The sequence below is a fragment of the Branchiostoma lanceolatum genome, chromosome 7 (genome assembly GCF_035083965.1).
Source record: "Branchiostoma lanceolatum isolate klBraLanc5 chromosome 7, klBraLanc5.hap2, whole genome shotgun sequence".
Taxonomy (NCBI): Eukaryota; Metazoa; Chordata; class Leptocardii; order Amphioxiformes; family Branchiostomatidae; genus Branchiostoma; species Branchiostoma lanceolatum.
The window spans coordinates 20,488,980-20,505,291 of record NC_089728.1 but is presented as its reverse complement, the minus strand read 5'-3'; the positions used below and the strand labels follow the sequence as shown (position 1 = coordinate 20,505,291).

Genomic DNA, 16,312 nt, shown 5'->3' with positions numbered 1-16,312 from the left:
TTGGGTAACTTATTTAGGTTTGAACATTAACCCAGTAGTGGTGCTACTTAGCTCAACTTGCACGGTCAATGAGGAAATGCTTTAATGCTGGTAGATTTGTTTGAAAACTTCACTAGTGACATGATGCCCCTGTTGGATTTCACAAAAAAAAGGTTTGCAATCAATGTGGTAACAATGTGATTTGTCATTTGTCAAGGGCTCTGGTGGAGTGGGGCTGAGAAAATGTACCAAACATGTTGGCATAAAAGGTATGACAAATCATGAATACTTGTTCAAAGTACAACAGTCTTCTAACCAGAATGACACTTGACAAAAGGACGACTCTTATAAGTAAACATTTATTGTTAAAAATAACCAAAAACATTTACATTGTATATGGAAAGATATAAACTGGTGCAATGTAAATGGATATGCGTAACTTTTCCATTGGCTTCCGCATCAAAAGTTATCAACGAATGGTATATATTGTCTGTGCGACACCCACTCACACTGCCAATTTCTCTATCAAGTCCCTCGGAGGAGCCTGACCAGGGCTGACTGAACCATGGGAGGGCTGACTGAACCATGGGAGGGCTGACTGAACCATGGGAGGGCTGACTGAACCATGGGAGGGCTGACTGAACCATGGGAGGGCTGACTGAACCATGGGAGGGCTGACTGAACCATGGGAGGGCTGACTGAACCATGGGAGGGCTGACTGAACCATGGGAGGGCTAACTGAACCATGGGAGGGCTGACTGAACCATGGGAGGGCTGACTGAACCATGGGAGGGCTGACTGAACCATGGGAGGGCTGACTGAACCATGGGAGGGCTGACTGAACCCTGGGAGGGCTGACTGAACCATGGGAGGGCTGACTGAACCATGGGAGGGCTGACTGAACCACGTTAGTCAGGTTGAATAAAGTAACCAACAATATAGAAAATTCATAACACTGCAGGAAGAAAACACAGGGTCTTGAATCATAATACATGTACAATAACTATAAACATTTCATAAAGAGCATGATGTCCTGATTCTGACCGCTGTTGGAGTTTAAGACACAGGGCATCAGGTCAGTTAGGGAAATATGTCTCTCAGGGTGGAACAAATGGAAAATTCATAACACTGCAGGGAAAAAAACACAGGGTCTTAAATCATGATACATGTACAATAACTGTAAACATTTCATAAAGAGCATGATGTCTTGATTCTGACTGCTGTTGGAGTTTAAGACACAGGGCATCAGGTCAGTTAGGGAAATATATCTCTCAGGGAGGAACAATTGGAAAATTCTTAACACTGCAGGAAAAAACACAGGGTCTTAAATCATAATACATGTACAATAACTATAAACATTTCATAAAGAGCATGATGTCTTGATTCTGACTGCTGTTGTAGTTCAAGACACAGGGCATCAAGTCAGTTAGGGAAATACGTCTCTCAGGGGGGGGGGGGGTTGATACCATCCCCATGATTCCTGGATGTCTGTTATTCATGAGAAAGAAGTGAGGGTTGTTGTCAAAGATAAAAGTGCTACTTCAAAACTGAAGTAAAAACTGGTAAATGCCAATATCTAAGCAATAATGTCATTAAACAGTCCTACAGGCTATAACCCGTGTGTCCTCGTGACATATTAACGCTGACAAGCGTAAGACGTGATGTGTATTTGTGCCCCCTGAAGATAAGGTAGGTACATACGTACCACAGGGCACAGGGGGCTACGTGCTAAATATTCCTTCTCGGGTATAATGGCCTTCAAATCTCTCCAGACATCAGCAGACCTGTCATACACATACACCAGATAGTCCGTTGATGATCTTTGTTTGACACTGTCATAGACCTTTAAGAATATGTGTAGTTGGTTCTCCAGTACGAAAAGACTCGGAGTATGACTGACACTTAGGTTTCCTGGGTCCGGCCAGCCTTGCAGTTTCTGCCAGCAGTCTGACTCTGTATCGTATACCATAGTCTGAGTGAAGTCAAAATCTGTGCAGAAAATCTCTGTTCCCATGGCAACAGTTGTGACAGTTGAGAAACGAGCTTTCAGATTTGGTGGGGTGCGCTCGCACCAACAGTCCTTGTTTGGGTCATAGCAATGCATTGCCGAGTCCATTATGAGATATAGGTGCGAACAGCAGGACAATGCAGCACAGTAAACCCAACTCCCAACAAGTTGCAACTGTGAACACTCCTGCCACTGGTCCGTGTGCCGGTTGTACTTCCTCATTCGCACCAATGCACTGTGTTCTCCTAGATCAGTAGTACAGTAATATAGAATCTGATCAACTTCAACAAGGAACCTATCCCAGTGAGTGAACATACCTGAGTATTCTCTCGGGAACCTAGATACTGGAGACATCTCAGCGTGTTCCCATACATTCTCTGCATGGTTGTATTCACATGTAACCAACTGATCTCTGTTACCCTCATATTCATAATCATAAGTCAGTACGTAAATATTGTTATCACTGGTCACTGTCATGGCTATGACATCAGGAAGGTCTTCTGGATCGTAACCGCAACTGATGTACGTTCCTTTCTGCGGGTTCATGAAGAGGAGCTCATCTTCCCTGAATAAAAAGCATCACAAGCTGTCAGTAAAGCTGGACTCCAAATTTATTACTTGTCATTGTCCAAAGCATGCATTGATGTCATCTATCAAACAAAGTACTGAAGCCTCGGAGAAATTTGCTCAAGTATGAGTTGAAATCACAGTAGTTGGACTATATTTACACGACTGACACAGAAGATATGAGTATTGTAGGACCACAGGGTTGCTCCCGACCTAGAAATCTAAACAAAGAGCGAGTATTTGCTTACTCTGTATTGAACAGCAGTACCATTTCTGTTGTCATCCCAAGCCTGGGCTTCAGGTTGAAGTTCCCTTCCCGTGCCACATTCCTGATGACCTCAGAACTCTTAGGATCCTCCCTGACCAGGGGGTGTTCCAAGATGATTGCCGTGTCGTCTGAGGTCAGCAGGTTGAAGCGGATATGAGGGAGGAAGCTGTGAAGGTGGTGCAGTCTGTAAGGTACAGAGTAGGGGCATATTTAGTTAGCTTCTTGGTATCACATCTGTTTCGTAATGTTTCATGTTCAATCCACAGTATGCATCAACAGAACACACATATATCATAGCATTTGGCTAGTTGTAGTAAGCCGAGGCCGAACCAACAAAGCAATGATACCCACCTGTCCTCCCTGCTGTGCTGCACCCATCTCACCACAGCCTCCCACACTGTTGTCTCCTCTTTAACATCCAGCTCATCGTGGCCGATGATCTCAGTCAGCTGATTCACACTTAGGCTGCAGAACTCCTCGCTGGAGGCAACCTGTAGAGGTGCAGAGCACATGTACATATATGATACTGTAATGATACAAAATTATCCATCCTCTTTACCAAAAAATTCTGAGTTGCTAATTCATATACCCAAAGTGATTGGTCATCTGGACCTAATTAAGGTCCCAGCTTTTCTCTAATGGTTTTGATTCATATCTGAAACTTCGGTGAAACACACCAGCTTCTGTATCTGTATGGATACACGTATAACCAGTATAACCGCCCTCCGGCATAACATACCAGCTTCTGTATCTGTATCGGTATCTGTTTAGCTGGTAAAACCGCCCTTCAGCATAACGTATCTGCTTCGAAGCTTTTTATATTACACTAAACGACCTGTAAAAATTTGTCTTTGCACACCTGAATCCAAGAATTAGCGTTCTCATTAAAGGGATCTAAGGGGACTATCATTCTAAAATGTTATTTAGAGTGCTTTACTACTATCTATGATAAGATTTAGAATCATAAGAGAAGGACACACCTCCACAAAGTGCCTAGAGATACACTGTAGACAACGATCCCGGACAATGTCCACAGATAACACCTCACAAAACTTGTAGAGGTCAACACAGGTGGAGCGGTCCACGTTCATGGCTATGTAGCTGCTGCAGGTGTCTCTCACATAGTCTAGTTGCAGGAGGTTGGCTGCCTGGTACAGGAGCTGCACTTTCTCCAGGGACAAATGGAGAGTTCCCGAGTAGATGTAACTCAGGATCTCCCCAAACATAACTGCATCCAAACCCTGCAGGAGAATATGGTATGATAATGTAAAAACTTGTACCACACATACTGCTATCAAGTCTTAAGTAAATCTGACTCAGAAATCTTATCAGTTATAAAGGTCAAATCATGCCATTTTTGTATGCCATTAATATGTTTCTCATGACGGTAAAAAAACTTGTCAGTCATGAAAAACCTATATGACCTTTGACCCGTAAGGATCGAGCAGGAAGCAAGTCAAGTGGGGAGGGGGTCATGCAGGGGACATACATTACAGGAAAGTTTCGTGGTTTTACAGCTCTCTGTGATATGTAGCAAATGCAGAATTTCCCTGTTTTACTGTTATCAAACCACACTCCACAACAACCCTACCTGTAGAACAACAGTCTTCTGCCGACTTTCCGCCATGTCACTTGTGAACATGGCCCTGAAGTAGGGGCTGGCCGCGGACAGAACAAGCCGATGGCAGGGAAACCGCCGGCCCTCGACTTCAAGGACGACATCCTGCAGTACCCCAGCCTTCTGTAAGTCACCCACAGTTCCAACAAACCCGTGCAGATAGCTCTCGTCTTGGTAGGAACAAGGACGAACTGCGCTGGCGTGGGGTTCTTGGTCTGAGGCAGCCATGTTGATGACGATGAAATGGCGGGTCAAAGGGTAGATATGTATATACTGATAATCCACATAATGTACCAGTATAAATGTCACCACGGAATAATGCATGGTATTGCCTACCATAAGATGTAAACAAACAATATAGATATCTGAATCACTGCAGGCAGATTCTGTTTTAAATGTTAACTTGAGTATTAATGTTGATCCTGTATTGAAAAAAAGTCTGCTCGACGTGCCGTTACTTGATCATGAGTGTTGATCTGTTTGTGAAAACATGCCCGACACAAGCTACAATATGCTTTTTCTATGCTACATCTGGTTGTATGTGCATATATCATTATATATCAATCAGAAATTGGGCATGGTGATGACTAGAAACTAACGTTTCATTCGTTTAGTCGTTCCTTTAAAACATGATGTTATTGTATTATTTTGACTGTGGGTAGCTTTATGTCCCTTTTCAAAGTTTGTGTAACAGTAGGGATCAACCTCCTCAAACTGCCCAGTCTAACTGGTCCGGACCTTTTAGCCTAATGGTTTGTGCGTTGAATTCCCAAGCCGTGCGGATCGGGATCGGCACGGGTACGAATCCCGGGAGCGGCGTATTCGCCCCTTTGGGTTTTTACATCTTTACATATTTTGTCAACCAAGTTAGCTTTGTTGAAAACTGCAGCTGAGTCGATACAGATTTTTGTAATAAATGTGATATTAATGTGTTCATTTCATGTTAAAAAGGCTTCTGAGGGGCTGACAACAGTGACAAAACATGTTTCCATTGAAAGTATCAAAACACAAATCATAAATGCCTTATTTGTCAAATACTTCAACAAAAATTGCCCTTTAATAGCACTTGACAAAACGATGACGCTTCTTTACATCAGCAAATATTCATTGTTCAAAATTATACAAAAAGATATACATTTAATCTGGACATGCATATTTAGAAACTGGTTTTAATCTGATGTGCGTAGCTTTACAATTCTTTGGCTTCGTAAGGGAAGGTGTTAAGAGTAAAGTAATTAACAAATATATAATGTCAATCACACGTCAGAAAATATGTACTAAACATGTATGTATAGTAAGTACAATATAATTGGAAAATTTCCATAAAGGGTCTTAGTCTAAGTACTGCCCTATTAAGTCAAATGCACGGGCTCCCATACTAACATCCACCCTAACAAAATGGTTGAGGAGAGGGTAGAATTGAATCCCCATTAATCTAACAAGAATAGAACCCAGGATAATGTGGGGGAAAATGTCATCCAATTTATGTTTTGTAATTAGCTACAATGAAAGAATTGCTTCGGCCCTCTGTTACCACGTGACCTCCAGCCCATGACCTTTGCACACGGCACGTTCATTTCAATTACACAGTTCTGATGACGAGTGGGTCGGTTCTTCTTATTTCTGTTCTTGAATATTTATAATTATGTCTGGTACTTATCACTTCATTTACTGCTGTTCCTTTCAGAAAGACGTCCCTTACCTATCACAAAGAAGGAAGCCTTTCCATGAATTGTATACTAAAGCCTATATCTAGTACAAGACCTATCCCAATAGAGGGGCGTTCAGCAAAACCTGCGCAACAAAATATTGTTAATCAATCCGCCTGCACTGTTCTCTAAGTGTGCCCTTGTGTTGCACTCCACGCTGAAAAGTGTAAGAAGTGATGTGCTTTATCCCGCCTTAAGATATGGTAAGTATATGCGAGCCACAGGGCAGTGCGAATCATACGACGAATAATCCTTATCGGGGAGAGTGGCCTTCAAGTCTCTCCAGGCATCAGCAGACCTGTCATACACATATACCAGAGATTTCAATCTGCAACTGTCATAAGTACAGGATATCAATATGTGCAGCTGGTTCTCTAGTACGAAAAGAATGGACAAACAATGAATATCAAGGTTTTCTTGTTCTCGGTTCTGCCAGCCTTGCAGTTCCTGCCATCGGTCTGACTCTGTATCATACACCGTAGTGCGAGAGAATTCAAAATCTGTGCAGAAAATCTCTGTTCCCATGGCAACGGCTGCACAGACATTATGAATGATCATCAGTGGGGTCCGCCTGTACCAAAAGTCCACACTCGGCTCGTAGCAATGCATTTCCCTATCATTTATGAAATAGATGTATGAACCACATGACATTGTTGAACTGAATGATATACTTCTGTCAAGTTGCAGCTGTGAACAATCATGCCATTGGTCCGTATGCCGGTTCTACTTTCTCATCTTCAGTACTGGTCTGGCTTCGTCTGGCTCAAAAGTCACGTAATACAAAATCTGATCAACTTCAACAAGGAGATGACCCATACGGTAAGATTAGTCGTAAAAAAGCTACGGTGGTTTGAGGGTTAACCAAACGTCACACCAGTAAAACAACCGTCTTCTGTCGACTTTCCGCCATGTCACCTGTAAACATGGCCCTGAAGTAGGAGCTGGCCGCGGACAGAACAAGCCGATGGCAGGGAAACCGCCGGCCCTCGACTTCAAGAACGACATCCTGCAGTACCCCAGCCTTCTGTAAGTCACCCACAGTTCCAAGAAACCCGTGCAGATAGCTCTCGTCTTGGTAGGAACGAGGACGAACTGCGGTGGCGTGGGGTTCTTGGATCGCGGTAGCCATGTTGATGACGATGAGATTACGGGTCAAAGGGTAGACAGCGGACACTGATAACCCATATAATGTAGCAGCAGGAAAGTAATCTCTCGAGACTGAAGTATGCTTACTCTATGATGTAAACAAACGATATAGATATCTGAACCACTGCAGGAAGTTTCCGTTTTAATTCAAATGTCGCTAACTAGCTTGAGTGTTGACTTAGTATTGAAATTGTGCCCCACGAGTTACAAGGAGTTTTTTTTTTATTATAATGTTGGTACATCTGGCTGGGAGGTTCTGATCCATGTGTCGTTGAGTGTTGATTAGGCAGTGAAAATATGCCCCACAAAAACAAGTTACAAGACGGACTTTCTCTATGTTTATCTATGCTGCACATCTTGCTGGATGTGCATATATATATCATGATATACATGTATTAATCAGACGTTGTGCCTTGTACTGACATACATTGAAACTTACGTTTCATCTGTTTGGATCTTGCTTTTAAAACATGGTATTATCTTTATTATTTTGACTGTGGATAACAAGTCTTTTTTTATGTCTGTACCAACGTGTAGCATTATTGCACAAGTTAGCTTTGAAAACTGATTTATTTCATGTTAAACAGGCTTCTGAGGGGCTGACAAAATTCACAAGACATGTTTTCATGGAAGGTGTCACGATATAAATCCTAAATGCTTTATCTTTGAAATTGGCATTGAAACAAACAGAAAAATATTTGACAAAACGAGGAGTCTTTTCTTTCTATCAGTATTTATTGTTTAAAATTGATACAAAATGATATACATTGTATCTGAAAATACATGTACAGAAACTGCTTTGAATCTAATTTGCGAGATTTAAATTTCCAAGTCGTTTGCTTCGTAAGCAACAGTGTAAAGTGATAACAAATACAAGTTCAATCACATTTCAGAAAAAGAATATACCGGACTTACAAGTAAAATGCTTCTTTGGCAGTCCATTATTATCGGGAATAATCATATGTACGATAATCCTAAAAGTTTCATAAGGGGAATCTGCCGAATAGGATCAGTACCCTATTTAGTTTACTAGGGCTCCTATACTACCCTCCACCTAACAAAATGTTCGAGGAAGGAGGGGGGGGGGGTCGGTTGTAAGCCCCACTAACCTTACAAGGATGGAGCCGAGAATAATGGTGTCTGGTAGTTAACATTTGAATAACCTGCTGTTAGACATCAACACACAGAACATTAGTCTTGTTCCTATAGAAAGACGTCCCTTATCTAAAACAAAGAGAGAAGCCTTTTTTTTTATAACTGCTACTCAAGTACAACTCTAGTACAAGACCCATTACAGGGGTGCTCAGCAAAAAATTTTAAACAAAATGTCATTAATTAGTCCTGTCCTGTACTCAATGTATCCTTGCACATCAACGCCGACATGTGTAAGAAATAATGTGTATTTATGCCCCCTTAAAGGTATGGTAAGTATATACGTGCAACAGGGCACTGCGAACCATGCGCATAATAGCTCTTATTTGGCAGGGTTGCCTTCAAGTCTCTCCAGGTATCAGCAGACCTGTCATATACATATACGAGATATATGTATCCTTCCTGGGAGTCACTAGTACAGGTTAATAATATGTGCAGCTGGTTCTCCAGTACGAAAAGCCTGGAGTCATTGTCAATTTGGAGGTTTCCTGGGTTCTGCCAACCTTGCAGTTTCAGCCAGCGACATGACACTGTGTTGTACACCATTGTGTGGGTGAATTCAACATCTGTGCAGAAAATTTCTGTCCCGATGGCAACGGCTGTGCAGACATTATGAATAATAAGCCGTCGAGACCGCTTGCTCCACCGATCCTTGCTCGGGTTGTAGCGATGCACTTCCTCACTTGTCAGGAAATAGAGGTGCGAGCCGCAGGGCAATGCTGCACTGTTGCATCCACGTCTGCTAAGTCGCAGCCGTGAACACTCCTGCCATTGGTCCGTGTCCTGGTTGTATTTTTTCATCCGCATCATTGAACTGCTTTCTCCTTGATCAGCAGCAATGTAATATAAAACCCGATCAAGTTCAACAAGGTGCTCTTTGTAGAGGCTCAAATCTTCTCCCGGCTCCAGCAACACAGAAATGGAAGAAATTCCTGCTTTTTCCCAAACATTTTCTGCATGGTTGTACTTCAACAGAGACAACTTACTCTCATTTTCAGTCGGGTCATCAGTTTCTAAGATGTAGATATCGTTATCACTGGTGACTGTCATGGTTGTGATCAGAGGGAGCTTGTTAATACCATAACTGCAGCTGATGTACTTTTCATTCCGAGGGTTCATGAAGAGGAATCCGTCAGGCCTGGATAAAATAAAATACACCGCAAACTGTCTCAATAATACTGAACGGCAAAGTCATTTATTTTCTTTCAAAACCACACCTGTACAATAAAATCACTCAATGAATTTGGCTAGCGTAAACTAGTAACAGACTCAGTCTGCTACTGACTGTCGTGTTCAAATCATTAGAAGTCTGACGAAGACAGTGACCAACACAAGTTACTCTTCAATACACTTTTCGATTGTAGAGACAACTGACAAGACATTGAAGTATCATCATCATCCACTGGTTTGAAGTATGCTTGTGTATAAAGAAACTTCATCTAACCCAGAATATAAAGTAATGACGTCACTGGCTTCCCATGCTCTTACTGGTATTATGAGACATGTACAAACTAGCAAAGTTCTCAATTCTTTATTTACAACCACGTTATTTACATGAGCCGACGTTTTGATGAAAGTCTGTCATCTGTATCACCATGATGAAGATGACAGACAGTCATCAAAACGTCGGCTCATGTCAAACTTGGCTGTGAATAAAGAACTTTGCTATTCAGTCATTCACCAACCTGATGAGATTATTCAGTTAAATATACAGTTCTGCATAACTCCGGTCTGTACTAGTTTCTTAGCGGGATGCCTAAACACCTCACCCGAACTCATCCGAACGCACCCGAACTCATCCGAGTCTAATATGCAGTATACACGGGGCAATGACTTCATGTTACGTTCTGGATACATTGTCTGTGCAATTATGAATAAAAAAATATGCAGCAAATCTTATGTATTAGTACCAGTTTTTGCATGTGACCCCTCTCGTTCCAAGATGAGAAGGAATGCCTGCTCGCCATATTGGATTATATATATTCTCATTGTTGTGATCCATTTAGCCTTTTTAGGTCAGCTAATACCTTTTTGTAGTTTGACGGACGATAGGACAATAAAACGGTGGATGCTGTTTGGGTCAAAGATTATAGTATAGCAAAATTGTATCGCAATTAACTCATAATAATTTTGCACAGAGTGTTTTTCAGCTTCAGATACAAGCACGTATTTGTTAACATGGAAACTAGCAGATAAACATGCAAAGATTGGCAAATACTTAATAAATAAAGACTTGATGTGTGAGTTTAACTACCATACTCTTTCCCAAATGCTGAGTGCTAAGCAAAGCAGTATGTACCATTTTAATTAAAGTGTTTGGTATGACCCGGCCGGGGTTCGAACTCACGACCTACCGTGTGCAAGGTGAGCACTCTACCAACTAGGCCATTGAACCGGTCTATGGCAAGGTCTACGGTCAATGTACCTAGGGCGTCACATAAAGTCCTTGTCCCTCGCACACTGCATATTAGACTCGGATGAGTTCGGGTGAGCTCGGATGAGTTCGGGTGAAGTGTTTAGGCATACCCGTTTCTAAGACTACTAAACATCTACCACATTACTGGTCATATTTACTATCCACAGAACTATTGAAGCTGTTCAGGTGCGAGGAAGACATTATCAGGTCGCAAACAGAAAGACAATTAGACACTCTGAATCTGATATAACTTTGACAGGGATTTGAAATTTGAAATTCAAACAAAAATATGAAAATCAAACTGTTGAGAAGGTCACAGCAGGAAGTACCTCCTTGTCGCCTTACCAAGTTTCATCAAAGCATGCACTGATGTCAGCTTTCAAAGCTTATCTTGTAGCATCATTTTGCTCACTGTATATATGTGGAAACTGGGCGTAGAGTATATCCACATGACTTAAAGTGTGGAAATGTGTATCACAGGACAACAAAAAAATTGAATGGCATTATGCAAGGATTGTTTCCAACCTACTAGTAATATAGAGGGTCAAACAAAGAAGGAGTATTTACTGACCCCGCATCTGTATCAAGCAGCAGAGCCATTTCCGTGGTCATCCCAAGCCTCGGCTTCATGCTGGAGTTCCCTTTCTGTACCACATTCCTGATGATCTCAGAACTCCCAGGATCCTCCCTGACCAGGGGGTGTTCCAAGATGGCTGCCGTGTCGTCTGAGGTCAGCAGGTTGAAGCGGATGTGAGAGAGGATGCTGGGTAGGTGGTGCAATCTATAGAGTACAGGTTAAAGGTTAATTAAGGATATCTATCTATTTACATCACCAAAAAATTCTGGAATACCAAATAATGTGTCAGAACTATCAAACTGTGAAAGTTACGATCAAAATTTAGCTTCTGCAGTCATACAAGGAATGAATACCAACTGATTAGACACATGGAATACACCTATCAACATAACAATACCCACCTGTCCTCCCTGCTGTGCTGCACCCATCTCACCACAGCCTCACACACTGTTGTCTCCTCTTTAACATCCAGCTCATCGTGGCTGATGATCTCAGTCAGCTGATTCACACTCAGGCTGCAGAACTCCTCACTGGAGAAAACCTGTGGAGGCACAGAGAACAGTATTTCTAGATGTACAGCTATTCAAATGCATATGATTTATTCAAACTCGTAGATTACAAAAAGCTTTCATTCTGTTAAGATTTGATGATGATCCTTATAGCAAAAATATTTTCTAGTTGTTAACATCTTGCGTTTTAAAATATTAATCATTCAATCATGATAAAGGCTCTAGCTTTATCTAAGGTGCTCAATTCATATCATTCGATATAGATATATAGATACAGATACATATTCGAGGCATTTGTATAGGCTATTATTCTGAAATTCAAATCTATGATCAACATTATGGAAGAAAGACCCACCTCAGCAAAATTTCCACAAATACACTTTATACAAGCTTTCAGGACAATATCTACAGAGAAGACATCAGCAAACTTGTACAGGTCCACACAGGTGGAGCGCTCCACGTTCATGACCATGTAGCTGCTGCAGGTGTCTCTCACATAGTCCAGTTGGAGGAGGTCGGCTGCCTGGTACAGGCGCTGCACTTTATCCAGCGACACGTGGAGGGTTCCCGAGTAGATGTAACTCAGGATCTCCCCAAACATGCCTTCATCCAAACCTTGTAGAAGAAAACAACAGAACAATGTCCAAACTTGTATCACATAGAAAAGGTATTAATGATTATAAACAGGGAAATATATATATAATTCATTTAGTTATGAAGGTCAAATTTACATGCTATGTTCTACTAGTTTAATTCTTCTTACTGGTGCATTCTAATAGCACACTTCATGTGTTTCTTATAACCGAAAAAATATTGTTGTTTTAGTAAAGATTGTGCTAATTGTGACCGGCAAACTTGACCTTTGACCCCTAATCACTGAAAGAATATCAGTAAGTGGGGAGGGGGGCATGTAAGAAGCAAACATCACAGGGAAATTTCAACATGATACTAGGTTCTACATGTAATTGTAATACGTAGAATCTTCTCAAGTGATCTTTCTCTTTGTTCTAACCAAACGTCACGCCAACCCTACCTGTAAAACGACCGTCTTCTGCCGACTTTCCGCCATGTCACTTGTAAACATGGCCCTGAAGTAGGGGCTGGCCGCGGACAGAACAAGCCGATGGCAGGGAAACCGCCAGCCCTCGACTTCAAGGACGACATCCTGCAGTACCCCAGCCTTCTGTAAGTCCCCCACAGTTCCAAGAAACCCGTGCAAATAGCTCTCGTCTTGGTAGGAACGAGGACGAACTGTGCTGGCGTGGGGTTCTTTGTCTGCGGCAGCCATGTTGATCACGGTGGCATGACTTGCAGGTCAAAGGTTAGATACACATGCATTAATTACCTACATAGTGTAGCAGTAAGTGTAGCAGTAAGAGTGCTACAAGAAGAAGTAGATGTACAGTAACCAAGGAATTCTTACGAGTTTTACGGAATACATACGATCCATTACGATAAAAAAATACGAGTTTTACGGGATACATAAGATCCATTACTAAGAAACATACGAGTTTTACGGAATTCATACTATCCATTACGCGGAATACATACGATCATTACTATTTGTTGGGTCACATAACATGACCGCCAAGTTCAAGATGGCGGACTCGGGATAACCAGTTCTCCGTACGATATGGTTGCAGACCACAGTATTTCTCCTATTGGGATTTACATAGTTTTAATAAGGATTCCAAGGCGAGAAGCTTCGACGCTTAAAAAATTGATAGAAAGGTGTACATTTAGGCTGCCAGATTTTGATATGTTTGACTTCAAGGTTCAAGCTACAAAATATCTGCAAAATGAGGTTAAATTTGCCGTCTCGTTCTCTTTTAAAAGCAACTTTGATATGACCCCCAGCGGAGGTCACCGTACTGCAGGCGACTTACAGTAGTCTGGCGGTACCAATATCCAGGCGCGAATTCAACCCGACCGAACAAACATCGCAATCAAACTCGTACTGCCTCAAAACTGACGTATTCCTCTACTATTCACCACAGTTTCAGCCTCGCTAACGTGCCGCAGGAGAAAAATCTACGGCCTTTCCAAGCAATGCGACGCACTACTTCATACCCGAACTACTATTGTAAAGTTCGAATAGTTGAAGCCGCCACCCCCCGGGCGGAGAGTGGTACGACCCAGAAGAGAGAGATTCTTTGTTCTATGTTGTGTTCCTGATTACAGACCTTCTTCCCGTCACATTCGTCTCCTATCGTCTTTGACTACCATGATTGGAGTCTTACACTGATGGCAGCGGTGTTCGAACCTTCTCCGTCGATGCACCACTAATCTTACTCGTCCCTGCCGGAAAAATCGCTCCCCGCAGCTCCGTCTGGCCGATGCCCCCCTCCCCCCCGGACCACGTGCGTTCTGTTCTGAAACCTGTACGCTCCCCAGCAGAAGGTAGGCTACTGCCACATTCCCGTTCGTCCGTAGCTTGGGCTATCTCGTCGTATGGCATCGACTAACAATCCGGGGGAATTTTTCATTGACTCTGAAGTTTCGTTTCCTCATTATAACCCGATGACATCGACAAACTCACGTGCACCTCTAGTGGCTTCGCCTACTCAGGCGGGTCTCACACAGCGGTTCCCCGGACCAGCTTTAACCGCTCCTACGCCTTCAGGTGCTACAGTCCAGCAACCAACACCACCCAGTACATCGTTAGAATTAGGTGCCACATTCCAACAACCACCACCACCTGATATGTCTTCAGATGCTACATACCTACTACCACCGCCTAGTACATCTCCAAGTGCCACATTCCAACAACCACCACCACCCGGTACTTCGGCAGGTGCTACCTACCAACCACCACCACCCGGTACGTCGGCAGGTGCTACATACCAACCACCACCACCCGGTACTTCGGCAGGTGCTACCTACCAACCACCACCACCCGGTACGTCGGCAGGTGCTACATACCAACTATCACCACCCGGTACAGCTCCAGGTGCCACATTCAAACAACCACCACCACCCGGTACGTCCGCAGGTGCTACATACCAACTACCACCACCCGGTATGTCGTCAGGTGCTACATGGAAACAACCACCACCACCCGCACCACAGACAGGTTCCGGGCCGGTTCCAGCTACCCCACTACACCTCAAAACGCACCTACCAGCGCACTTCCTTGGCAAGGGGGAGGAAGACTTCCATGTCTGGCTTGGTAAATTTGAGGTTTACGCAGACGCCCATCAGTACACCCCTGACGTACGAGCACGTATCCTCCCCACCTTCCTGGATGGACCTGCATTAACATACTTCCAGAGCCTCCAACAGGACATCCGCCGCGATTACACCAACCTCCTCGGGATGCTGTCACATGCCTTTTCTCAAGACAGGTTTACCTTCAGTTTCCAACAATCCCTAGCGCAACGGAAACGCCAACCTGGTGAGTCTTTCATCGTATTCGCAGCAGAACTAGAAGAACTGGTCCGGCGTGCATACGCTACAACGCATCAAAACGCGTCAAAACGCTACAACGAGCCTGCCATCAAGGGGGTTGCCCTCCAATACTTTACACAAGGCATTGATGCTGCCACGCGCCTCCGAGTGATGGAGCGAAACCCTTCCACCATCGAAGAGGCTGCAGAGATTGCCACCCTCTACGAGCAAGCAGTGGCCGCCTCCGCCCCGCGGGAAACTCGAGAGCAACCGGTGAATGCCGTCCAGCGAGACGATTTGCACACAGCCGTGGCCACCCTGACCGAGCAGGTCTCTATCCTCACCAACCTGTTCCGAAGCCAGCATCTGTCCCCAGCACCCAGGCCCTACTACGAAGCCCGCTCCGGTTCCACCTCACCTTTCCGCCAACCGCCTGCCGATCGTTCCCGCTCGCCGTACCGTAACGGTTCCTTCGCCAACAGCCGTTCACGTTCACCATACCGCGGAACTACCGACACTCGTGCCCGTTCCCCATCTCACCCATCGGACAAGGTCCGCCCCAACTCCCCGTATCGTCACTCCACTGACTCGGGTTCTCGCTCGCCATACCGCCAGCCGTCTTCAGACCGCCCCAACTCCCCGTACCGTCACTCCACTGGCTCGCGGTCTCGCTCTCCATACCGCCAGTCGTCTTCAGACCGCCCCAACTCCCCGTACCATCACTCCACTGACTCGCGGTCTCGCTCTCCATACCGCCAGCCGTCTTCAGACCGCAACCACTCCCGCTCACCTTCCAGATCAGTCCGTTTTGCTGACCAGGGAAACGACCTTCCTCTGATGCCGCGGGCCGGGCATCAGTAGACCAACCGCAGGCCCCCTCACAGCACCCCTCCCACCGATTTCCGCCCACATCCCACATTTCCGCCATCTTGGAGGGGTCAGCCACGAACACACTGATTGACACAGGATCAGCCAT

At 44.1% G+C, this 16,312-nt stretch overlaps 2 protein-coding genes across 3 annotated transcripts in view; both read right to left on the bottom strand.

The window, feature by feature from the left end:
- Positions 1–1,437: 1,437 nt before the first annotated feature.
- Positions 1,438–16,312, bottom strand: part of LOC136438096 (kelch repeat and BTB domain-containing protein 2-like) — an 83,862-nt gene continuing 68,987 nt past the window's right edge. The window contains exons 1-5 of one of the 2 annotated variants that reach the window (XM_066432773.1): positions 4,414–4,677; positions 3,803–4,063; positions 3,174–3,313; positions 2,803–3,006; positions 1,438–2,552 (exon numbers count right to left, since the gene is read on the bottom strand). In XM_066432773.1, the coding sequence (XP_066288870.1) occupies positions 1,616–2,552; positions 2,803–3,006; positions 3,174–3,313; positions 3,803–4,063; positions 4,414–4,668 (1,797 nt within the window). In that variant the 5' untranslated portion in view covers positions 4,669–4,677 and the 3' untranslated portion in view covers positions 1,438–1,615. Of the gene's footprint in view, positions 2,553–2,802; positions 3,007–3,173; positions 3,314–3,802; positions 4,064–4,413; positions 4,678–16,312 lie in introns of those variants that run through there. The other variant, XM_066432774.1, reaches the window with a different exon arrangement.
- On the bottom strand, positions 8,098–13,237 carry LOC136438276 (kelch repeat and BTB domain-containing protein 2-like). Its single transcript, XM_066433039.1, has 5 exons — positions 13,093–13,237; positions 12,359–12,564; positions 11,842–11,981; positions 11,435–11,644; positions 8,098–9,585 (listed from the first exon to the last, which is right to left on the bottom strand). The coding sequence occupies exons 1-5, from the start codon at positions 13,235–13,237 to the stop codon at positions 8,709–8,711; spliced, it is 1,578 nt and encodes a 525-aa protein (XP_066289136.1). The 3' UTR covers positions 8,098–8,708.